This window comes from Mobula birostris, chromosome 15 (assembly GCF_030028105.1).
Source record: "Mobula birostris isolate sMobBir1 chromosome 15, sMobBir1.hap1, whole genome shotgun sequence".
Lineage (NCBI taxonomy): Eukaryota > Metazoa > Chordata > Chondrichthyes > Myliobatiformes > Myliobatidae > Mobula > Mobula birostris.
Genome location: NC_092384.1, coordinates 6,326,919 through 6,349,817, shown reverse-complemented (window position 1 = coordinate 6,349,817; position 22,899 = coordinate 6,326,919). Strand labels below are relative to the sequence as shown.

Below are 22,899 nucleotides of genomic sequence, written 5' to 3'. Positions count from 1 at the left end.
TTACCCCCAACCCCACTAATGAGAACAATTCTCTATCTATATCTGTACTGAATGCCTCTGTTAGATCTCCTCACAATCCCAGCCCCTCCAATCCATCCACAAAACTACAGTTCCTCACATTAGTAATCTCTTCCTTGTACTCTCTAAAGGCTTTACACCTCTTCTACACAGCACTTCAACCAGCATTTGACAAAGTTCCACTCCTCAGTCTATTAAAGTTAAGATTAAAGTCTGTCCCGAGCCTTGTGGCCCAACAGGCTGGTGCTTATGCTGGTTTCCGTGGTGTGAAGCGACTGAGAGCACGAGACTCCCCCCCCTCCCCCCCCCCCCCGGATAGGACGCCAGTCTATCACGAGGTTAGCCCCCCAGCATTTTTGCCGGTACCCATTCTCAGTTGGGTAGACTGGAACATCGTGTGGTTAAGTGCCTTGCTCAAGGGTACACACGCTGCCTCGGCCGAGGCTCGAACCCACGACCCTCAGTTCGCTAGTCCAACGCCCTAACCACTTGGCCGCGCGCCACACACCCTTCAGTCTGTGGGCTATGTAAATTTCAGAGCCAGGACAAGATATTGAATGTGAATGAAGCAGAGTAAACAAAAATTAATTGCCTCTTGCGTAACTGATCTTCTGCTTTAAATCTCAGGCATACTTTTAGCAAACAAAAGCATTTACCAAAACACAATGTACTTCTCTCTCTTACAGTATATATGTATGTATGTATATAACTATATCATTTGTTGCTTTAAGATGCTGGGGGAAAGGAGCGACATAGAAAAGAATGGTGACGCCTGACACTGTCCCTTCTGGCATTTTTAATCTGCAGGATAAAGCTGTGCTTTTCAGACCACTCTGCACACGTGTTGGGGTTTTGTTCTGTGGGTTGGATGCTGCATTCTTTGCCAACAAGACCCTTCCTACAAAGGTTCTGTGCACAGTATCATCTCCAGCTCCCTCCGATATAGTTTGCCACCATGCGACAGAGACAAGATGTTTTTCTTGTATGCAGTCATTTTCTTAATATCCATCTCCTGGGGACAATTAATGAACAATACATTAGATAACACCTTTGGTCAGCACATTGAAAAGTATATCATTGTGATTGGAGCCTATGTTCAAGTCTGTCAAAGTCATGGCTCAGGGTTAGTTGTTCTTGCAAGCTTGTAGGGATGATTTTGGGGACAGAGAGGGGATCTCCTGCTGAGACCTGAACAGGACAAACTCACCTAGTAACTGTGCAGAGTCATAAGACTAAAAGAACATTGGGGGGGGGTGGTCAGGTGGTCTGTTGATATGGGGGAAAGAATGACTCGTACATGGAAGACTGAGGAAAAGGGGCCATTTCAGATAAATAATGTGCAGAAGAATGTCTTGCTGTATGTTAGCTCACTTGTGGGATACAGGTACTGACATGACTTATCTGACCATGGAGGAGGTTAATAACTTGCTCCCTCTCTCTACACAAAACAGTACTAATAATCAGATGTGGAATAACAATGATGATCCCGCAGATTTGTTCTCACGGCTCTAATGTGTGTTAATGAGGACTGATCCCTCTGCAGTAGACTGGGGACAGCTGGGTACACCTTGGCACACTGTAGACAAAGAAATTGCGATGCTTCAAGCTATAGTTACACATACAGGCATTCACTGCAGATTGCAGTGGGATAGTCTGCATGAGATATTGAATCTCATGTGAACAAAATGGCTCACTATCTGCCCTCATACTTAAAGGGAAATCTAGTACGCCTTTTGAGGATGCAAATGAAATACCCCATGGGTGAGGCACTAGAAAGGATTGAGATATTAAGGCAGGTTGACGAGGGGCATCAGAAGTCACTGGTGCAAGTGGAGAGTTTAGGAGGAAACAAAAGCACAGGAAACAACAGTTCGACTTGCTATTGGGGTGGGACCACCGATGGAACCCGAATACTGACAGCTGTGATACCTCAAAATATGATTAGAATGAATGTGCTGCAGGGACAGACCATGCCAACAAAATTGGGGAAGTTCACATATGGCATTTTAAAAGCAACCGTTTCAGTGGGGCTGGTGGGAGACTCTTACAAGCATGTATATTCTTGCCTGATATACAGAGAGTCCACTTTATCAATGACATCACGTGAAGAGGATCCACCAAGGAGGTAGATGAAGCCCTGGACATACTAGTAAGCAACAAGGGACCAAAGATGGGTAGTGAATCCACAGGAAATACAGGGAGGCGCTGAGCCAGACAGTCCAGCACTGCATAACCAGTAGGTCTCAGGACATCCCAAAGTACAGATTAAGATAACTGAAATGGTCACCCGCCCCCCCCCCCCACCCCAATAAGCAAGAGACCTAAAGATTTGTGGGGCTTTTGGACTACTGGAAGTGGCACATATCACACCCAACTGTCCTTTTACAACCCTTATATAAACTAACTAGGAAGAAAGCAACTTTTGAATGGGGTCCAGAGCAGCAGGTGTTCAAGGCTGGTAAGGCAGCAATGCCCTCCGGCTCCTCATTTATCCAGATTACCCTTTGAGCTACAGGTATCCATCCTTACATCAGAACACTGGTGCATGGAGTTTATGGCAAAGGTAGAATAGGGTGAAAATTCCCCTTGGGTTCTGGTCCCAAACCCTGCCTGATGCAGCTGAAAGATATACATCCTTTGAAAGACAGCTGCTAGCCTGCTACTGTTGGTGAAGACCGAGATATCTACAGAGGCAAGTGAGGTAACCATGAGACCTGGCCATCCCATTATGACGTAGGTATTTCAGCAGAGCTCCACTAACAGGGTGGGGAGGGGGCTGCAAGCCTCTATCGTAAAATGGAAGTGGTACATTGCAGAATGGGCAAATATGGGCTCAGAGGGAGTCAGCAAATTATACACAAAGTGTAGCCGACATGTTCAGAGATAGAACCAGAACTCTCCACACCAGTGCCTCCCTCTCCTGTTACTTGGCTATCTAATACGAACAGTTGTCTGAAGCACACAAATGCCACACCTGGTTTACAAACAACTTCAGTTGCTGGAAAGCCACCATACTGAACCTAATCGCAGGTGCAGTACTGCAGCAGCAGGGAGAGGGTGTTTTCAGCCAACTAGCTGAACTGGTAACAGTCTCCTTACCACTTCAGCATGAAGCAGTCAGCTGGACCTATACACAGACTCATGGCAGTTGCCAATTGAACGACTGAGTAGATGACAGAATGGCAACAACGAAGCTGGCAGATACAGAGAAGGCCTTTGTTGGGACAGGTACTTTGGAGAAAAAATCTGGGAAGCATACTAACGAGTGAAGATCAGTGTTTTCAATGCAGACACTCTCGATCCACCGCCTTTAATAATAAAGTAGACTAGATAATCCAGAAATTTCAGGTGAACACCCCTGAATTCCGTATGATGGGAGAATGGACACATAAAAAGGCTGGTCATTTGGGAGTGGATGATACGATTGAACGGGCTAAACAACAAGGTATACAACCACCAGTAGACGTGATGAAAGAAGTTATTACTGCATGTGGTATTTGTCAGCAGGTTAAAAGAAGAGCACTCCCAGAGAAGCTGACTGCCTACATAAAAAGGGATGGCAGATTGATTACATCAGACCCCTTCCACAGCAGCAACAACAATTCAACTATTTGCTTACCATGGTTGACACCCGTTTAGGATGGTTAATGGCAATTCATTGTAGAAAAGCTGACCAGGATCACACAGTGAAGGGATTGCAGAAGTTAAATAGTTATTATTGGGGACTCTCAAGAGATACAGTCAGATAATGGGTCTCAATTCTTGGGGCAAGTTGTGAAAGACTGGACTGTCAGTAGAGGAATTGTACTCTATTACTCACCCCCCAAGCATCAGGGCTCATCGAAAGAATGAATGAAACAGCAGATTAGTTTATTGACACCAGCTCAAACCTTACAGTGGTGGTCTTGACAGATAACAGACACTGGATGGGGTGACGTGGAAAGGATGTTTCCAGTAGTCGTGAGTCTAAGATCTGAGGTAAAGCCCCAGAGCAAACGGATGTTCTTTTAAAATAGAGATGAGGAGGAATTTCTTCAACCAGACTGTGGTGAATCTATGGAATTTGCTGTCACAGAATGGAGGCAAGTCGTTGGGTGTATTCAGGACAGAGTTCCTGACTGGCAAGGGGTTAAGGGTTATAGGGAGCAGGCAGGAGGATGTGATTGTGAAGAAAAGTCAATCATAATTGAATGGTGAAGCAGACTCGATGGGCTGAATGGTCTGTTTTGTGCCTATGACTTATGGTCTTACCCACAGTATCCACCAGGGGAGTGGCTGTCAGGGTGGAATAGAGGGTTTTTTTTACTCTGTATCTAACACGTACAGTGACCACCAGGGGAGTGGCTGTCAGGGTGGAGTAGAGGGGTGTTTTACTCTGTATCTAACACATAGAGTATTCACCAGGGGAGTGGCTGTCAGGGTGGAGTAGAGGGTTTTTTACTCTGTATCTAACACGTACCATGACCACCAGGGGAGTGGCTGTCAGGGTGAAGTAGAGGGGTGTTTTACTCTGTATCTAACACATAGAGTATTCACCAGGGGAGTGGCTGTCAGGGTGAAGTAGAGGGGTGTTTTACTCTGTATCTAACACATAGAGTATTCACCAGGGGAGTGGCTGTCAGGGTGAAGTAGAGGGGTGTTTTACTCTGTATCTAACACATAGAGTATTCACCAGGGGAGTGGCTGTCAGGGTGAAGTAGAGGGGTGTTTTACTCTGTATCTAACACATAGAGTATTCACCAGGGGAGTGGCTGTCAGGGTGAAGTAGAGGGGTGTTTTACTCTGTATCTAACACATAGAGTATTCACCAGGGGAGTGGCTGTCAGGGTGAAGTAGAGGGGTGTTTTACTCTGTATCTAACACATAGAGTATTCACCAGGGGAGTGGCTGTCAGGGTGAAGTAGAGGGGTGTTTTACTCTGTATCTAACACATAGAGTATTCACCAGGGGAGTGGCTGTCAGGGTGGAGTAGAGGGGTGTTTTACTCTGTATCTAACACATAGAGTATTCACCAGGGGAGTGGCTGTCAGGGTGGAGTAGAGGGGTGTTTTACTCTCTACCTAACACATAGAGTATTCACCAGGGGAGTGGCTGTCAGGGTGGAGTAGAGGGGTGTTTTACTCTGTATCTAACACATAGAGTATTCACCAGGGGAGTGGCTGTCAGGGTGGAGTAGAGGGGTGTTTTACTCTGTATCTAACACATAGAGTATTCACCAGGGGAGTGGCTGTCAGGGTGGAGTAGAGGGGTGTTTTACTCTCTACCTAACACATAGAGTATTCACCAGGGGAGTGGCTGTCAGGGTGGAGTAGAGGGTTTTTTACTCTCTATCTAACACGTACCGTGACCACCAGGGAAGTGTTGTTTGGGGCAGAGCAGAGAATTGCTTGCTTCCCCGAGCAGTAACCCACCTTCTTATTTTTCTCATACAAATCTTTCAGTAATGCATCCAGCTCGTGACTGTCAATGTAACCATTTCCATCCTGAGGAAACAGAGAGAGAGCACTGGGAATCAGATGGTGAAAAACCATTAGACAACAGCACAGTCAGAGTCCAGCCTGCAGCACTCACCAGTTTCAATGCTCACTAGATTGCAACTCCGGCCCTTCACCCAGCGACCTTTGCTTTGCAGAACACTGACAGGGCTCCTTAACCCTCAAGGACACCAACGGCTCCCGACCCCGGTTTGTCCTTCACAGTGGAGGTGAGAGCTGCTGGAACCAGCACCCTGTCCAGAGACTGCACCACCCTGTGAGTGGATGCAAGCCCCTTCAAACCTTAAATTAACCCAGCACAGCTTTCAAACTGGCCAGGACATGTGGAAATCCATTGGATGGTGAACAGCAAGACTTACCTTTTAGCAGATTGCAAAAGGACATATAAGGATTCAGAATTGACTTGCCCATAGATGGCAGAGGGTATTCATAGATGGAATACATTTTGCCTGGAGGTCAGTGACCAGTGGTGCTACACAACAATCTGTTCTGGGACCCCTGCTCTTTGTGATTTTTCTAAATGACTTGGATAAGGAAGTGGAAGGGAGGATTAGTGAATTTACAGATTATATGAAGCTCAGACCTCTCCAGTCTCTCCTCATTAGTACAACACTCCATCCCAGCCAACTTCCTCTGCCCTAGGGAGAACAGACCTCTCCAGTCTCTCCTCATAACTACGACACTCCATCCCAGCCAACTTCCTGCTGAATCTCTGCTCCCAGGCCGACGCACAAGTTCCCGTCAATGGGAATTCCATCAGTCTTTGCTAGGTTGCTAACTATACCATGACAAGACATCCACAGTCTCTTTGGGCAAAGAAGGTAAAACCTGTTGATGTAACCATTTCTATCCTGAGGGCACTGGCAGAAACCACCTGAATGTAATGCAGTTAAAGATATTGGACACCAGGATGGTCAGAATGCATCCTGCTCTCTCATCAGCTGTCAGTGCTATGTACATCACACCTTTTTACCTGGAAATATTTGCTTTGTGGCACTCTTAAAGACAGAGTTGTACAGCACCGAACCAGGCCCTTCAGCCCACCTAATCTACTACCAGCCGTACCACTGTAACACAATGCCCTTTCCCTTGTACGCAGTGTCTCGCCAGTGAAGGCCAGCATGCCAAATAGCTTGTTCACGAACCTGTCTACCTGTGGAAACTATGTACCTGTACCTGTATTTCAAGATATCTCTGCTCAGCAATGCTCCCAGGATCCTGCCGCTCACGGTGCAAGTCCTGTTCTACTTCAACATTCCAAAATGCATCATTCCCACTTGTCCAACTTACATCCCATCTGCCATTTCCTTGCCCAGTTCAAAGTTCCAAGTAAAGTTTATTATCAAAGTACATCCATATGTTGATCTATATCTTGTTGTAACTTTAGACAGCCATCTTCACAGCCCAATGCACCACCAGTTCCGGTGTCAGCTGCACATTTACTAACCACACTACTGACATTCTCACCCAGATCATTAGTAGACATGACATACAATAGTGTACTCAGCACCAACCCCAATGACACACCACTGGTTAAAGTCCTAATCTGAAAAAGAATGATGGGGCATTTCAGCCCTCCATACGCATCACCAAGAGCCTCCACGAAGGGGAAACATTTTACGGGATTGGACTTGACGTTGCCCCTTAATAATCAGAGGAACAAGCGCAGCAGTAGGTCGGGCATCTACTCAATTCCTTGTACCGCAAGCCCATTTTCCCCCTTAATCCCCCCTACCCTAAGCATCCAAAAATCTGTTGCTGTCACCCAAGGTCCCTGGCGGAAAGAATTCCTGCAGGTTCCGATCTTTTCAGTAAGGGTCTTCCTATTCAGACCTGGAATGAGTGCAGAGGAAACTTATGAGGACATTGGCAGGACTCGAGGGGTTTGGAGAGGTTGAGCAGGTTGAGACTATTTTCATTGGAGCTGAGGAGAATGAGAGGTGGGTAAAATTGAAGGGCAGAGATACGGTGAATGAGCACACTCTTTCCGGCAGTTGGGGAATCAAGAATTAGAAAGTATTGGTTTAAGATGAGAGGCAAGAGAATTAATAGGAACACTAAGGGGCAACTTTTTTATCCAGAGAGTGGTTGGTATATGGAAGCAGGTACATTAATAACATACCAAATGAACCTGGATGGTAAAGGTTTAGAGTGGTATGGGGCAAATGGGCCTAGCTTAGGTGTGAAACTGGGTGGTCATAGACCAATCAGGTTGGAGGGCCTGTTTCCATGACGATTCTATGACCTGAATGCCATCCACTTTCCCTGAGACTATGTTATTTGTTCTAATCTCTTCAAAGTTAGGAACAATCCTCTCTGCCTTTCTGAATTTTCCAGGGTTACCTTGCAACTGATGATCGAAACTCAAGCCAGCACAGAGTCATCATCACCACAATCTCATCCCTATTGTATACACTGGAGAGGGTATCTCCCATTCATGGACTCATCCACCTCCAGAGGTGAGAGGGGCACAGTTTTCGTGTTAAGACAAAGGTCTGCAGATCCAGCAACACTTTCAATGGATAGAACGTGATCAGGAGCTGATAATTACCCTGTCATAAAATGTGAATATTGCATTGAACTCTTCTGCATTCAGTTTCATACCCTGTAAATGCAAGAAACAAAATTAGAAACATTTGACAGCGCGTTTATGTCAGGTCCATTCTCCAGACCGTACTCTCCCTGTTGTCTAACCTGCTTTCACTTTTCTATCACCTTCCGCTGGTCTCACGTGCACACAGCTGGGTGAGAGAATGACCAGCCAATGCCAGGACATAGGCGAGGCCTCTCACTGTGTCTAGCGAAGGAAAGCATCAGAAAGAGGACTTTAAGGAGGATGTTTTACACTTGGCACACTATCGGGATTAAACGTGACTTGCTTCCAGTGCTGTTCTCTGTGTCTTGATGTGCATCTCAGGGTCTGAGCTGGGGTGCGTGACAGGGGTGTGAGAGGTTTATGAGGAGGTGCACACTCTCTCCATTCACGCTGGCCCTCTAATCAGCTTAGTGTTCTCAGTACCCTCACTGGTCACGGTAGCTTCACCACTCAAGAAGCTCAACACCATCTGGGACATCGCAGCCCATTTGACAGATACCCCATTCACAGCCACTCACTCACTCCATCACCAGCACACAGTGTCAGCAGTGTGTACCGTCTGCAGCAACCCCCCCAGACTCCTTAGACAGCACCTTCCAAACCCACCACCTCTACCAGCTGGAAGGACAGGGACAGTAAAAGCACAGGGAACACCACCGGCTGGAAGTCACACACCATCCTGACATGGAAATATATCACCGTTCCTTCACCATCACAGGGTCAAAACCCTGGAACTCCCTCCCTAACAGCACTGTGGGGACTGCCACACCTCAAGGGCTGTGCTGGTTCAAGAAGGCAGCTGAGCATCACCTTCTCCAGGGCAACGAGGGTCGGGCTGTGCCTGTGAAGCTCACATCCATTGAATCAATAATTACAAAAAGACTTGCAGGTAATGCAAACCAGTGAATAGGCAACATTACACCAGTACCCCACTCATCAACCACACACACACACACACACACACAGACACACACACACACACAGACACACACACACACACACACACACACACACACACACACACACACACACACACAGACAGACTCAGTCTGACCAGCTTAGTCCTCCAGTCTGAACACATGTTTCTAACTCATTTGGTGAGCACTGGTTCATTGGATATGACCCTGGAACAAAAGACCTGCTTTAAAATGGTGCCTGCTTGGGAGAGCAACCAGACGGTCTCTCAGTAATGAACTGCCTTAGGGCTTTTTTGCACTGCATGAGGCCTGTGCTGGAAGGGCTGGGGGAGTAGTGAGGCTGTTCTGTGCTGTGTGCTGCTGTTGGTGGGGACTTGTCTGCGTATTGACAGAGTATCCAGACTCTACAGTCTCCTTCAACATTGGTTTCTGGCTGAATTGGCAGCTGCTGTTCCCCCCAGCCCACTGTGGTCAAAGGTCCAAGGTGCACGTCCTGCAGCACTCTCTGTCACAGCCTCTCTACGTGGACTGTATAGTAACCCCCGTTTAGGACGCGGAGGCTTTGGAAACAGTGCGGAAGAGGTTTTACCAGGATGCTGTCTGGGTTACAGGGCGTGTGCTATCAGCAGATGTTGGACAATCGTGGCTTGTTTTCTTAGGAGTGGCAGAGGCCTAACAGGAACCTATAACTTTATGAGAGGTGTAGACAGCCAGTATCGTTTTCCCAAGGCAGAAATGTCAAGTACTTGAAGTGCGAGGGGTTAAGTTTAAAGGAAATGCACAGGGCAGGTCTTTTTTCCACAAAGAGAGTGGTGTGGGTCTGGAACAGCTGCCAGTGGTGGTGGTGTAAGCAGGAAAGATGGTGGAGTGCAAAACGTTTTCTCATGTCACATGGATATACGAGGAATGAAAAGGAATGAAGGGACTCAGTTTAATTTGGCATCGCGTTCAGCACAGACACGGAAGCCTGTTTCTGTGCTGTACTGTTCAAAGTTCAGCGTGGATTAATTCAGTGCTCAGAATCCTGGGAAAGCATGCTCAGTCACAACACCAGTACAAAGAGGATTGTGTTTCTATCTCGTGCTATACCTGCCTGGGAGTGTTTGGTGTGGCGCAGGAATGCAGTTTTACTTGGTGTCATACCCAGGGTTTAACTGGGACCGCACGAAGGCTAGCAGAAAGCACAACGCTTAACAGTGGAGGAGACCAAGGATCAATTCCCACTGCTGCCTGTAAGGGGTTTCTATGTTCTCCCCGTGACCGCGTGGGTTTCCGTGTTCTCCCCGTGACCGCGTGGGTTTCCGTGTTCTACCCGTGACCGTGTGGGTTTCCGCGTTCTCCCTATGACCGCGTGGGTTTCCGTGTTCTACCTGTGACCGTGTGGGTTTCCGTGTTCTCCCCGTGACCGTGTGGGTTTCCGTGTTCTCCCCCGTGACCACGTGGGTTTCTGTGTTCTCCCCGTGACCACGTGGGTTTCCGTGCTCTCCCCCGTGACCACGGCGGTTTCTGTGTTCTCCCCAAGACCATGTGCGTTTCCGTGTTCTCCCCGTGACCGCGTGGGTTTCCGTGTTCTCCCTGTGACTCTGGCAGTTTCCGTGTTCTACCCGTGACCGTGTGGGTTCCGTGTTTTTCCCATGACCACGTGGGTTTCTGTGTTCTCCCCGTGACCATGTGGGTTTCCGTGTTCTCCCCGTGACCGCGTGGGTTTCCGTGTTCTCCCCGTGACTCTGGCGGTTTCTGTGTTCTACCCGTGACCGTGTGGGTTTCTGTGTTCTTCCCGTGACCACATGGGTTTCTGTGTTCTCCCCGTGACCACGTGGGTTTCCGTGTTCTCCCCGTGACCACGGCAGTTTCCGTGTTCTCCCCGTGACCGTGTGAGTTTCTGTATTCTCCCCGTGACTCTGGCAGTTTCTGTGTTCTACCCATGACCGCGTGGGTTTCTGTGTTCTCCCCATGACTCTGGCGGTTTTTGTGTTCTACCCGTGACCGTGTGAGTTTCCGTGTTCTCCCCGTGACTCTGGCAGTTTCTGTGTTCTACCCGTGACTGCGTGGGTTTCTGTGTTCTACCCGTGACCACGGCGGTTTCTGTGTTCTCCCCGTGACTCTGGCGGTTTCCGTGTTCTACCTGTGACCGCGGGGGTTTCCGTGCTCTCTCCGTGGCCGCATGGGTTTCCGCGTTCTGTCCGTGACCACGTGGACTTCCGTGTTCTCCCCGTGACCGCAGCGGTTTCCTCTGGCTGCCCCAGTTTCCTGCCACAGCCCAAAGACGTACCGGTCGGTCATTGTAAATTGTCCTGCATTCAGCTAGCATTAAATTGGTGGGGTGCTGGGTAGCACGGTTTGATGGGCAGAAGGGCCTACTTCGTGCTGTATGTCAATAACTAAATAAAATAAAAACACTGGCCCAGAGGTACACAGTGTACACACGGCAGGCATTTAAATAAAAACACTGGCCCAGAGGTACACAGTGTATCGCATGAGAGGCATTTAAATAAAAACACTGGCCCAGAGGTACACGGCAGGCATTTCATCTGCTGCCTCCCTATTCCGGAAGTGTCTGTGTGGAGGGAAGTTTATCTGCTAGTGCATCCTGTGCTGTTCTTGTCCTCCTGAGTCTTTCATTCAAGAGTGCAAGGGGAACTTTTCTCACTTTAATCTACACTGAACTACCCAGAGGCTGTTTCATGAGACACAGGCAGTGTCACCTGGCATTGAATCCCATGAGTTTTAAATGCTAATACAGAGCTGCAGATGAGACTACTTGATCCAACTGTTGAAAATGAACAGTGAACAAACGGTTAATAGAGAGAGCCCTCTGCATCTATTCATGCTGACCAGTGTAGTACAGATTGCAGCTGGACGAGCCCTGCTTCAGTTTGAGGATAGTCTGCTCGGATTATTGGAATGGGTCTGATTAAATGTCCACGGCCATCCTGATGCCTCCTACTCCCTGTTGCCCACCCAACACCTGAGTGACCCAGGCTGGTTGAAGCAGCTTTGCTTGGCATAAACTCTGCCCTGGGGCAGTGCATGAGGGGATTCTCGAGACTAGATTCTATGCTGTACCTGTACCTGCCCTCCAGTGTGTTCAATGGGAGACAGGCGAGGGAATTTGTTTGTAACATTTGGCAATGTGGAGAGTGTTTTATTGTATTGAACCCCAGAACTTCAAGACAGGTAGGTGCTGAGGGATTAGGAGAGAATATAAAGTGATATAAAGAATATAAAGTTTTGGAGCGTAGAAGGTTGAGGGGGGACTTGATAGAGGTATTTAAAATTATGAGGGGGATTGATAGAGTTGACGTGGTTAGACTTTTTCCATTGAGAGTGGGGGAGATTCGAACAAGAGGACATGAGTTGAGAGTTAAAGGGCAAAGGTTTAGGGGTAACATGAGGGGGAACTTCTTTACTCAGAGAGTGGTGGCTGTGTGGAACGAGCTTCCAGCAGAAGTGGTTGAGGCAGGTTCGATGTTGCTGTTTAAAGTTAATTTGGATAGATATATGGACAGGAAAGGAATGGAGAGTTATGGGCTGAGTGCAGGTCGGTGGGACTAGGTGAGAGTAAGAGTTCAGCACGGACTAGAAAGGCCGAGATGGCCTGTTTCCGTGCTGTAATTGTTATATGGTTATATGGTTAAGGGAGATAGAGACAGAGAAGAAGAGGAGGAAGATAAAAAGAGAGAGAATGATATTAAAAGAAAAAGAGAGGAGGGGTAAAAGAGAGAAAGAAAGAGAAGAGGTTGAATAAAAGAATGAACAAGATTCAGGTACACAAATGCAAAGACAGGCAGGATGAAAGAATAGAAGAGGATTCAAGAGGTGTGAGAGAGGGGGAGCAAGAGAAGGGGGCGCGGTGTAGAGATCACCCCACACTAAGACAGGGAAGGATAGAGAGACAGAGAAGAAACGTGGGAAATGCAGATGGGGAGCAGGAGGATGGCAGCTGGGCAAGGGGTTGGACTGAAGAAACACACGTACAAAAATTAACACACAAAACATATGAACAGGTACACACACACACACACACACACACACTGACTTCTGCACGCACAGCTGGTTAATCTGAAGCTGAGCTGACAGTCCCGCAGGCAACTCCTGGATGCAGAAACAAACTGAGCCCACTGCCTCGGTTCCCGGTTTGAGGGCCTACTTTCTGCTGCTGTCTATGGGTGACAAAGCTGCAACTGGCTTGGAGAGGCAGAAACTTGCCCAGAAACTCCATCTACATCCCACAGAACAGAATGTTATCAAATACCTGACCACATGGAGGGATGGAAAAAATGAACGCACTATCTACTATACATGGTCCATTTAGCACTGTTTGTGTGTAAAATACAGTAAGTGGCTGTTTTCACATCACCTGCACACTGTTACAGAGAGGTGTGGCTACAGCATTGTTAATATGCCAAAGTTAGCTGAATGACTTATGGATTAGTTAGCAACAGAGTTAGAAAGGTTGTGATATTCATAAAAGCCACATCATTTTGTATTGGGAGAGAGAAGGAACCACACAGGAACAGGGGGAATTGTGAAAAGTGTGTTCTTAGCTGAAGAGCTTCAAAACCACAGTTTCCAGCAAAGGCCAAGGATTATGGTGGGGTTGGGAAGCATTAGTCTCAGATGAGATGGACACACCATGCCGGTTGGAATGAGAGTGGGGGAAGGAGGGCCTGGTGGAATCAGGTCAATGAGGTGGTGTCACCAGGGTGGGCTTACCTGGATCAATTGCCTAAGCAGGACAGGCCGAAGTCACTTGAGTAGGGTCGGAGACAAGGAGTCACACTACATTACCTAATGGAGGAAGGGCTGGTTAGACATCTGCTTGTTTATAATTGATTTGCTCAGTGGGTTAAGGGACTGGGTTAGTGACGGACAGGGAGCTCTGGTCCAGTCCTGTGAGAAGAGGCTTCCACCTGGAAAAAGAGTAACAGGCCGGCGGCTCAGTGGGAGGACACACTCGATGAAATGACCAAGCAAGAGATGGCCGCCAGCGTCACAGTACCATCCAACTGAGCAATCATTTATTCCACTAGTCACTAAGGTAATCACCATTCTTGGTGGACCAATAAAATTGCTCTGTCCCTTCCGATAAACATGTACTGGAAGAACTCTGCAGGTCAGGCAGCATCTCTGGAGGGAAATGGATAGATGACACTTTGGGTTGTGATCCTTCCTCTGGCCATCTCTGCTCTGTCTGGGACCAGTTCTGTTATTTAACCTTCCAGGTAAACTATATTCCTGATGTTTGCCTTGTACCTGACCCAGGCCTTAACTAGAGGGGTGACCTATGCTGGAATATCACTTAAAGGGGCAGACCAACCTCACCTTAATCACCAGGTACCTGGCATCTCAGTCCGACCTCACCTTGACCAGAGGCGCATTGTGTCTCAGTCCAACCTCACCTTGACCAGAGGCGCATTGTGTCTCAGTCCAACCTCACCTTGACAAGGTTCCTGGCATCTCAGTCCAACCTCACCTTGACAAGGTGCCTGGCATCTCACCCAAACCTCACCTTGGCCAATAGGTGTCTGCTGTCTCTGCTCAACCTCACCCTGGCCACAAGGTACCTTCTGTCTCAGCCCAACTTCGCCTTGACCACAAGGTGCCTGGTGTCTCAGCCCAACTTCTCCTTGACCACAAGGTGCCTGCTATCTCAGTCCAACCTCACCTTGACAAGGTTCTTGGCATCTCAGTCAAACCTCACCTTGGTCAATAGGTGCCTGCTATCTCAGTCCAAACTCACCTTGACCACAAGGTGCTTGTGACTCAGTCAAACCTCACCTTGGCCAATATGTGTCTGCTGTCTCTGCCCAACCTTACCCTGGCCACAAGATGCCTGGCCTACCAGGGATTTACCCTTTATTAGATAGCTTCCTCTCTCCCAGCCTATGCTTCCTGCTGCCAATGTCCTCCGACCCTTGATTGACCTTCAACCTCTCACAACCCACTGATGCATCGCTGATCTCTTTGACTGATGACCTACCATACCCCAGTCGCAAGTATCCCTTCCTCCATTGTTTCCCTGCTCCCACCAGCATTTTCTCCTCCATGATCATTTCCCTGAAAGGCACATCCTGACTCTTCCCCAACATCTGAAAACTCCCTGCTGCAGCCCATGGATTTCCAATCTCTGAATGCTGTGGGATGAAAAGAGCTTTCAGCCTAAACTGTCTGGTTCCATGTGCGAGTCCCTTCCATTGCATACAACAGCCAGCACCAGACTAGGCTGGTGCCCTCGCACACAGCTGTAGATTGACCTGTGTCTGTCACTGTGACAGCCTGGCATTGGCTTCTTATTTACTTAGCTAGTCCTGACATCTGTAAACACCTCGTCAGAGATCTATCTGACACACACACCACCAGGTCACCCATTCCAAAAGTCATCGAGCTGTGTCATGTCACCAGCTGATTACACATGGTGAGAGTTTTTTTGTCCAAGTTTTGCTTATTAAAATACCTGAGTTCCATTCGGGGAGGTTCAGTACTGTTGAATTTCACAGCAGCAACTTAGGTTCAATTCCAATGCTGCCTGTAAGCAGTTTGTCCACTGTCCCCCGTGACCGTGTAGGCCTGTCCATTGTCCCCGTGGGTCTGTCCGTTGTCCCTGTGGCTGCGTGACCCTGTCCACGTCCCCGTGACCGTGTAGGCCTGTCCATTGTCCCCGTGGGTCTGTCCGTTGTCCCTGTGGCCGCGTGACCCTGTCCACGTCCCCGTGACCGTGTAGGTCTGTCCATTGTCCCCGTGGGTCTGTCCGTTGTCCCTGTGGCCGCATGACCCTGTCCACGTCCCTGTGACCGTGTAGGTCTGTCCATTGTCCCTGTGGGTCTGTCCGTTGTCCCTGTGGCCGCGTGACCCTGTCCACGTCCCCGTGACCGTGCGGGTCTGTTCACTTTCCCCGTGGCTGCGTGACCCTGTCCACGTCCTCGTGACCGTGCGGGTCTGTTCACTTTCCCCGTGGCTGCGTGACCCTGTCCACGTCCTCGTGACCGTGCGGGTCTGTTCACTTTCCCCGTGGCTGCGTGACCCTGTCCACGTCCCCGTGACCGTGCGGGTCTGTTCACTTTCCCCGTGGCTGCGTGACCCTGTCCACGTCCCCGTGACCGTGCGGGTCTGTTCACTTTCCCCGTGGCTGCGTGACCCTGTCCACGTCCCCGTGACCGTGCGGGTCTGTTCACTTTCCCCGTGGCTGCGTGACCCTGTCCACGTCCCCGTGACCGTGCGGGTCTGTTCACTGTCCCCGTGACCGCATGGGTTTCCTCCGGGTGCTCCAGTTTCCTCCCACAGTCCAAGATGTAGCAGTTCGGAGGTTAATTGGTCACACGGTGTAGTTGAGCGGTGCAGGCTTGTTGGATCAGCAGGACCTGATGTGTTGTATCGTGAAATAAAGATATTTATTCTTTCCCCAGACAGCGCTGACTAACATCTGTCTCTGATTATTGGACTCAATACTGAATACAACAAATCTATTATTACTGGGATCATCTGCATTCTGCGAATTGAGAAAAATGATGCTGTTTCTGGTCCTTGCTGTTCAGCTCATTGTATCCATGTTAATCTCATCATTCCCATCCCCCTATATCCCTCAGCTTCCCATCATTCCAATTTCCTATATCCCTCAGCTTCCCATCATTCTCATTCCCCTGTATTTCAGCTTCCCATCATTCCCGATTCCCTATATCCCTCAGCTTCCCATCATTCCCGTTCCCTTGTATCTCTCAGCTTCCCATCATTCCCGATTCCCTATATCCCTCAGCTTCTCATCATTCCCGTTCCCCTATATCTCTCAGCTTCCCATCATTCCCATTCCCATGTATCTCTCAGCTTCCCATCGTTCCCATTCCCCTGTATCTCAGCTTCCCATCATTCCCAATTCCCTATATCTCTCAGCTTCCCATCATTCCCATTCCCCTGTATCTCAGCTTCCCATCATTCCCATTCCCCTGTATCTCTCAGCTTCCCATCATTCCCATTCCCCGGTATCTCAGCTTCCCATCATTACCATTCCCCTGTATCTCTCAGCTTCCCATCATTCCCAGTCCCCTATATCTCTCAGCTTCCCATCATTCCCATATATCTCTCAGCTTCCCATCATTCCCAATTCCCTATATCTCTCAGCTTCCCATCATTCCCATATATCTCTCAGCTTCCCATCATTCCCGTTCCCTTGTATCTCTCAGCTTCCCATCATTCCCAATTCCCTATATCTCTCAGCTTCCCATCAGTCCCATTCCTTTTGTATTCCTGCAGCTTACTCTTTCTCACACAGTTCCCCTGTGATTATTTTGCCATGTATTGAAACTGGGGCCAATTAACCCATCAACCTACATGAGGACAGGAAACCGGGGCCATGGGGGTGCCCTACATGGTCCGAGGGAGATCGTCGCAAACTGCACACAGAGAACACCCGAGGTGAGGATCGAACCAGGGTCTGTGAGCCGGCAGCAGTGCACGGCCCCTCTTATTCTGCCCAATTGTCATTTCCCTCCATGTCTGAGGCTAAAGAGCAGCACTGGTAATCTCAGTGTTGTGTTTAACCCTAGATACATCTGCTCCATCACCAAGTCAAATCAGGGCCCACATTTAATTTCACCCCTTCTCATCCACACCTTTGTCACCTCCAGGCTGACAGCTCCAGTGTTCCTCCATCTTCTCTCTTCTTAAATACGGCTTATCTGAGACTCTTGGCCCACATCAGCTCCTGTGATTGACAAATTATTCTGATTTCCGGTCTCCCCCAAGCCCAGTGTCACTCCACATCCCTCAACTCCCTCTAGTTCTACACTCCTTACTTCTGTGAAACTCCAACTGTGCCCACATTTTAAACAGCTCCTCTACCCATACCTTGTGCCAGCTCAAAAGTTCCATCCCTAATCCTCTCTACTTCACCAGCTTCTTTAAGACTATACTAGAACTTGCAATCTTTAGGCCCTCTGAAGTGTTATCTTGTTTGAGGTTGATTGTCTGGAGTTTTATAAGGAAGATGCATCGCATGGTTACAGATTTGTCATAAGTAAACGGTTCCATGTGAGATTTCTGGTCTCTCCATTAATTTTTTATGAATAATAGAAGTCCCAATAGCAAGATATTACATTTATTATTAGTTGTGCCTAAAAGGTTTCTTCACCATTAAGAAAGAGCTAAACTTTCTTCCCATTAAGATTTTTCTATCGCACACTCGAATTTACCGAACAAGCATCACAAAAGATGAAGAGATGCAGGCTTATAAAGAAGTGAAAGAAAGCCAAAGGAAATTGAGACTCCTTAAAATACTGAACTTATTCACGTTGAAGTTTAATGGGGTGAGACGTGAGGGGGCAGATCCCTGGAAAGGGAGGGGGAAGATGGATTGAGACAGAGGAGACCAAGTGAAACACGAATTCTGTTCCAAGTCCTGAGGGTGGTTGAGGCGGAATGGGCAGAGGTCCAGCGGACAGGCGTAGAATGGCTTCAGAAACAGGGTGCAGGGGTGCTGGATGAACAAAAGATTGAAATATTGGATGGGGTGGATTAAGAGCCGTAAGGATGAATAGAAACAGGATGAAAGTTCAGGGAACGTGTAGAAGATAGAAGTGAATAGAAATAGACTTGCAGAGTGGCTGGGGGAATGAGGGAAGATGGGGCAGTGTTCTGGGGAAAGATGGGAAGTGGGGTAGGGGCCTGGGGGAATTTGGGAGATGGGCAGGGGTATAGGGGATGTTGGGAAATGGGGCAGGGGTCTGGGGGATGATGGGAAGTAGGGAAGAATTCTGGGGGGTGATGGGAATTGGGTCAGTGGTCTGGGGGGTGATGGGAAGTAGGGAAGGATTCTGGCGGACGATGGGAGTTGGTTCAGCGGTCTGGGGGACGATGGGAGTTGGGTCAGCGGTCTGGGGGATGATGGGAAGTGGGGCAGCGAAGAACATAGAAAAAAGGCTAAACTCGTTGAACTGGCTATGCAGCTTGCAAGGCAGCAAATTATCAACAACTTTTCTCGGATGCATGAACACACAGTAAAACAGAGATATTCATGAAAACAGAAACTCAAACACAAACACTGCAACACAGGTGACATCAGTTGTTAATATGGAATGTTGTAAGTGACATTAAAATCACCTCAGCACTGAAACTTACCTTTGATCCTCTGTCATCCTGAGAGTAAAATAGAACTTCATCAATTTTTTACGCATGTCATTTAAGTTTTACCTGTAAATAGCTTTGTCCTTCATGATGGAAACAAGTTAATTAATTATTCTATATGTTCTGTGTTTTTATAACAGTGTGGGCAGTTGGTGCTGGGAAATGAAACACTGTTTGCCTGAGCCACCCATGGGTCTGTCACAGGGCAGGTACAGGCCAAGGCTCCCCTGAGTCTGTCACAGAGGGCAGGTACAGGCTAAGGCTCCCCTGAGTGGGCAGGTACAGGCCAAGGCTCCCCTGAGTCTGTCACAGAGGGCAGGTACAGGCTAAGGCTCCCCTGAGTCTGTCACAGAGGGCAGGTATAGGCTAAGGCTTCCCTGAGTCTGTCACAGAGGGCAGGTACAGGCCAAGGCTCCCCTGAGTCTGTCACAGAGGGCAGGTACAGGCCAAGGCTCCCCTGAGTCTGTCACAGAGGGCAGGTACAGGCCAAGGCTCCCCTGAGTCTGTCACAGAGGGCAGGTACAGGCCAAGGCTCCCCTGGCAGTGACCCTTCTGGCGTTGTTCTGACCGCGTCTGCTCCACTCTGTGAACAATTTCACTCAGCAGCCATTTGGTGGAGCTCTTGAGACTGCACAGATTCTTCAGTGGGCGTGACACACTTTCAGGAAACCAGCGATATGAGGAGACTACCGTTTCTAAATTTACAGAAATTCTGACATCATGGATGGAAGAGCCACAGTTACATGGTCCAGACTCATTCACAACAGCCGTTTCCCAGTTAGTTGGAGAATAACTCATTAAACTGAGCCACTGTCAGAGCAGGGGCAGAGGAAAAGGGGGAGAGTCCACAGCCTCTCAAGCCCATCTAGAGTTTCCTGCTAATTTTTGGCCTAGGTCCAAGCTTATCTTTGCCACACACCTTTCAGTCTGCTTAGCAAAAGCCTACCAGCCTGAGATCTTCAACCCATGTGTAATTGTGTTGTTGATGCACTGAAACTGACACCACCCCAGCAACAGAGCACTACAGACCAGCTGATGGACTGCACTGTCTTCCTTGTGCAGTCTTTACTTTTTACACTGTCTGGTATCATTTTAAGTACAATTTATGTTCTGTGTGCTGTCTGTGTCTGTGGTGCTGTTGCAAGCAAGTTTTTAACCATACTTGTGCACACTTGAGTTTGAAAGCCTGTGGAAGTGTCTTCCCAACTTCATTCCTAGAAGACCCAGCTTTTAGCCTCTGCCCCTGGTCCAAGACTCCACATCTAATAGAAACTATCTCTTCTTATCTAAAAGTTGATTTGAATATGGTTGATTTAAAAGAATGTGTTATCCTGAGTAGGCTAACACATCCTTTTAAATCAACTCTAATTAAATCCACTTTCAAATTAATCTTAGACATAAGAAATTCTACAGATACTGGAAATCTTTAGCAACATGCACAAAATGCTTGAGGAACTCAGCAGGTCAGGCAGCATCTCTGAAGGGAAATAAACAGTCGATACTTTGGGCCAAGACCCTTCACCGGGGCTGGAAAGGAAGACGGCAGATACCAGAATAGGAAGGTAGGTGGAGGGGGAGGTGATAGCCCTCATTTCTACCACTCACCTACATGACAGTGCACTACCAGCCCGCAAGTCTCTTTGGGATGTGGGAGGATGCTGGAGCATCAGGAGGGAGGCCAGGGAGAGCGTGCAAACTCCACACAGATAGTGCCAAAGCTCAGGATTGAGCTGGGACTCTTGGAGCTGAGGCAGCAGCCCTGCAGAGTTGTGCCATCCTGATGCCCTGCAGAGTTTTGCCACCCCAATGCCCTGCAGAATTGTGGCACCCCGATGCCCTGCAGGGTGCGGCAGAGTTGTGCCACTCCGATGCCCTGCAGAGTTGTGCCACCCCGATGCCCTACAGAGTGCAGCAGAGTTCTGTGGGCATCAGAGACAAAGCAGAACCAGTACCTGTCCCCAGCTGGAAAATGGGGATGGGTTTCATTTCCCAGCACACACATCCTCTTCTAGATGGAAGTAAAAGTAACAAAAGTAAATGGAACACAGCAGAGACATTGAACAGACACAAAACAACGCACAGACGTAAACAACCTGCTGCCTCTGATGGACATCGAACTCGCCTCTGAGATAGGGAGCCATCACACAGTGGAGCCGGCGGCTTTAAGGGAGTCGGGGGTGGTGACAGAAGGCTCCGTCGAAGATGATGGTAGAGAGCTGGTGAAATGGCGAAGCTTGGGAGCGCGTGGTGATTGAAGAGGGAGTGAAGGGTGAAGGGGGGCTAGCAGGTTAAGATGCACAAGGCACCAGGACTAGCTGTGTTCAAACACACTGCCACAAAATGGGCCAGGATGATCATGTAGAAATGTGAAAATAATAAATAAATACAGTGGCAAAAGCAGCAGGAAGTTTGGACAATGAGATGGACCAGAAGTTAGCTAATTGACTCTTTCAAGAGCAGAGACCTGCGTTGACTGGGGAAGGTGGGGGAAAGGAAAGCTGAACACAGAGATAATGAGGGCAGTGCACAGGGTGGTTACAGTGGAGTGGTCCTTGTTATACAAATTTGAAACCAGGATTAAAGAGGGTCCAAATCAGCCCAGTAACACCTTCACCCCAGTGAGGAGGCAGGATGGAATGCCAGCTGGAGAATCAGAGGGACAATCTTTGAACATCCTGACTGGTATTTAACATTCCAATTGATCTTCAAGCTGACTTTAACGAGTTGACAACCCAGTACAAGTGATGGAGTCAAGGAAGCTCCCCAGTTGGTGTCTGAGAGCCGACCTGTGCTTAGCTAATGTTGCTGAGGTTAGCTGCTGTGTGTAGGTAAGAGGTAGCCAAGGAGGATGTTAACTGCTGACCCTAAACAGGATATCCCAGCTGTATCTGGGGTCAGAGGTTTCAACAAAGAACTGGACAATACCATGACTGTACTTGCAGTACTGAGAGCAGTTCTGGGCCCCACATCTAAGAAAGCATGTGCTGGCATTAGAGAGAGACCAGAGAAGGTTCATGAGAATGATTCTGGGAAACGAAAGGGTTAATGTATATGGAGTGATTGATGGCTCTGGGGCTGTACTCGATGGAGTTTAGAAGAACGAGAGGGAATCTCATTGAAACCTATAGTATAATGAAAGGCCGAGATAGAGTGGACATGGAACGGATGTTTCCTATAGTGGGGAAGTCTAGGACCAGAGAGCACAGACTCATACAAGGACAGCTCTTTAGAACAGAGATGAGGAGGAATTTCTTCAGCCAGAAGCTGGTGAATCATTGCCACGGACGGCTGTGGAGTCCAAGTCATTGAGTATATTTAAAGCAGAGGCGATAGGTTTTTGACTAGTCAGGGTATCAAAGGTTACAGGGAGAAGGCAGGAGAATGGGGTTGACAGGGATAATAAATCAGCTGTGATCGAATGGCAGAGCAGATTAAACAGTCCGAATAGCCCAATTCTCCTCCTATGTCTTATGGTTATGAAGGGCCGGTGGTGGGATGCAAAAGGCTGACGGGTCAAAGACCATGAAGAGCTCCGCAAGAACACAAACTGATCATGTCTGGCAGTAAAGGTCAGACAGGACCTCTAGGCAGAGGCTGCTGGGCTGAAGGGACGATGGGAGCTGAAATGCAGCAAGCAGCAGTGGAGCTGATGATTTTAGAGCCGCCGTGAGTCTGACCACGGGCATTCCTGGCCACAGGCCCGTTGGACAGTCACTTCAAAGCTCATTGAGGAATGGTATGCCATGTCATTTCTTTG

At 48.5% G+C, this 22,899-nt stretch overlaps 1 protein-coding gene across 4 annotated transcripts in view; it reads right to left on the bottom strand.

The window, feature by feature from the left end:
- Nucleotides 1-321: 321 nt before the first annotated feature.
- calb2a (calbindin 2a) overlaps nt 322-22,899 on the bottom strand; it is an 87,318-nt gene continuing 64,740 nt past the window's right edge. For 2 of the 4 annotated variants that reach the window (XM_072279261.1, XM_072279259.1), the window contains 4 exons: nt 19,137-19,154; nt 8,065-8,118; nt 5,430-5,501; nt 327-1,030 (listed from right to left, as the gene is read on the bottom strand). In XM_072279261.1, the coding sequence (XP_072135362.1) occupies nt 917-1,030; nt 5,430-5,501; nt 8,065-8,118; nt 19,137-19,154 (258 nt within the window). In that variant the 3' untranslated portion in view covers nt 327-916. Of the gene's footprint in view, nt 1,031-5,429; nt 5,502-8,064; nt 8,119-10,396; nt 11,437-19,136; nt 19,155-22,899 lie in introns of those variants that run through there. The other 2 variants (XM_072279258.1, XM_072279260.1) reach the window with 2 other exon arrangements.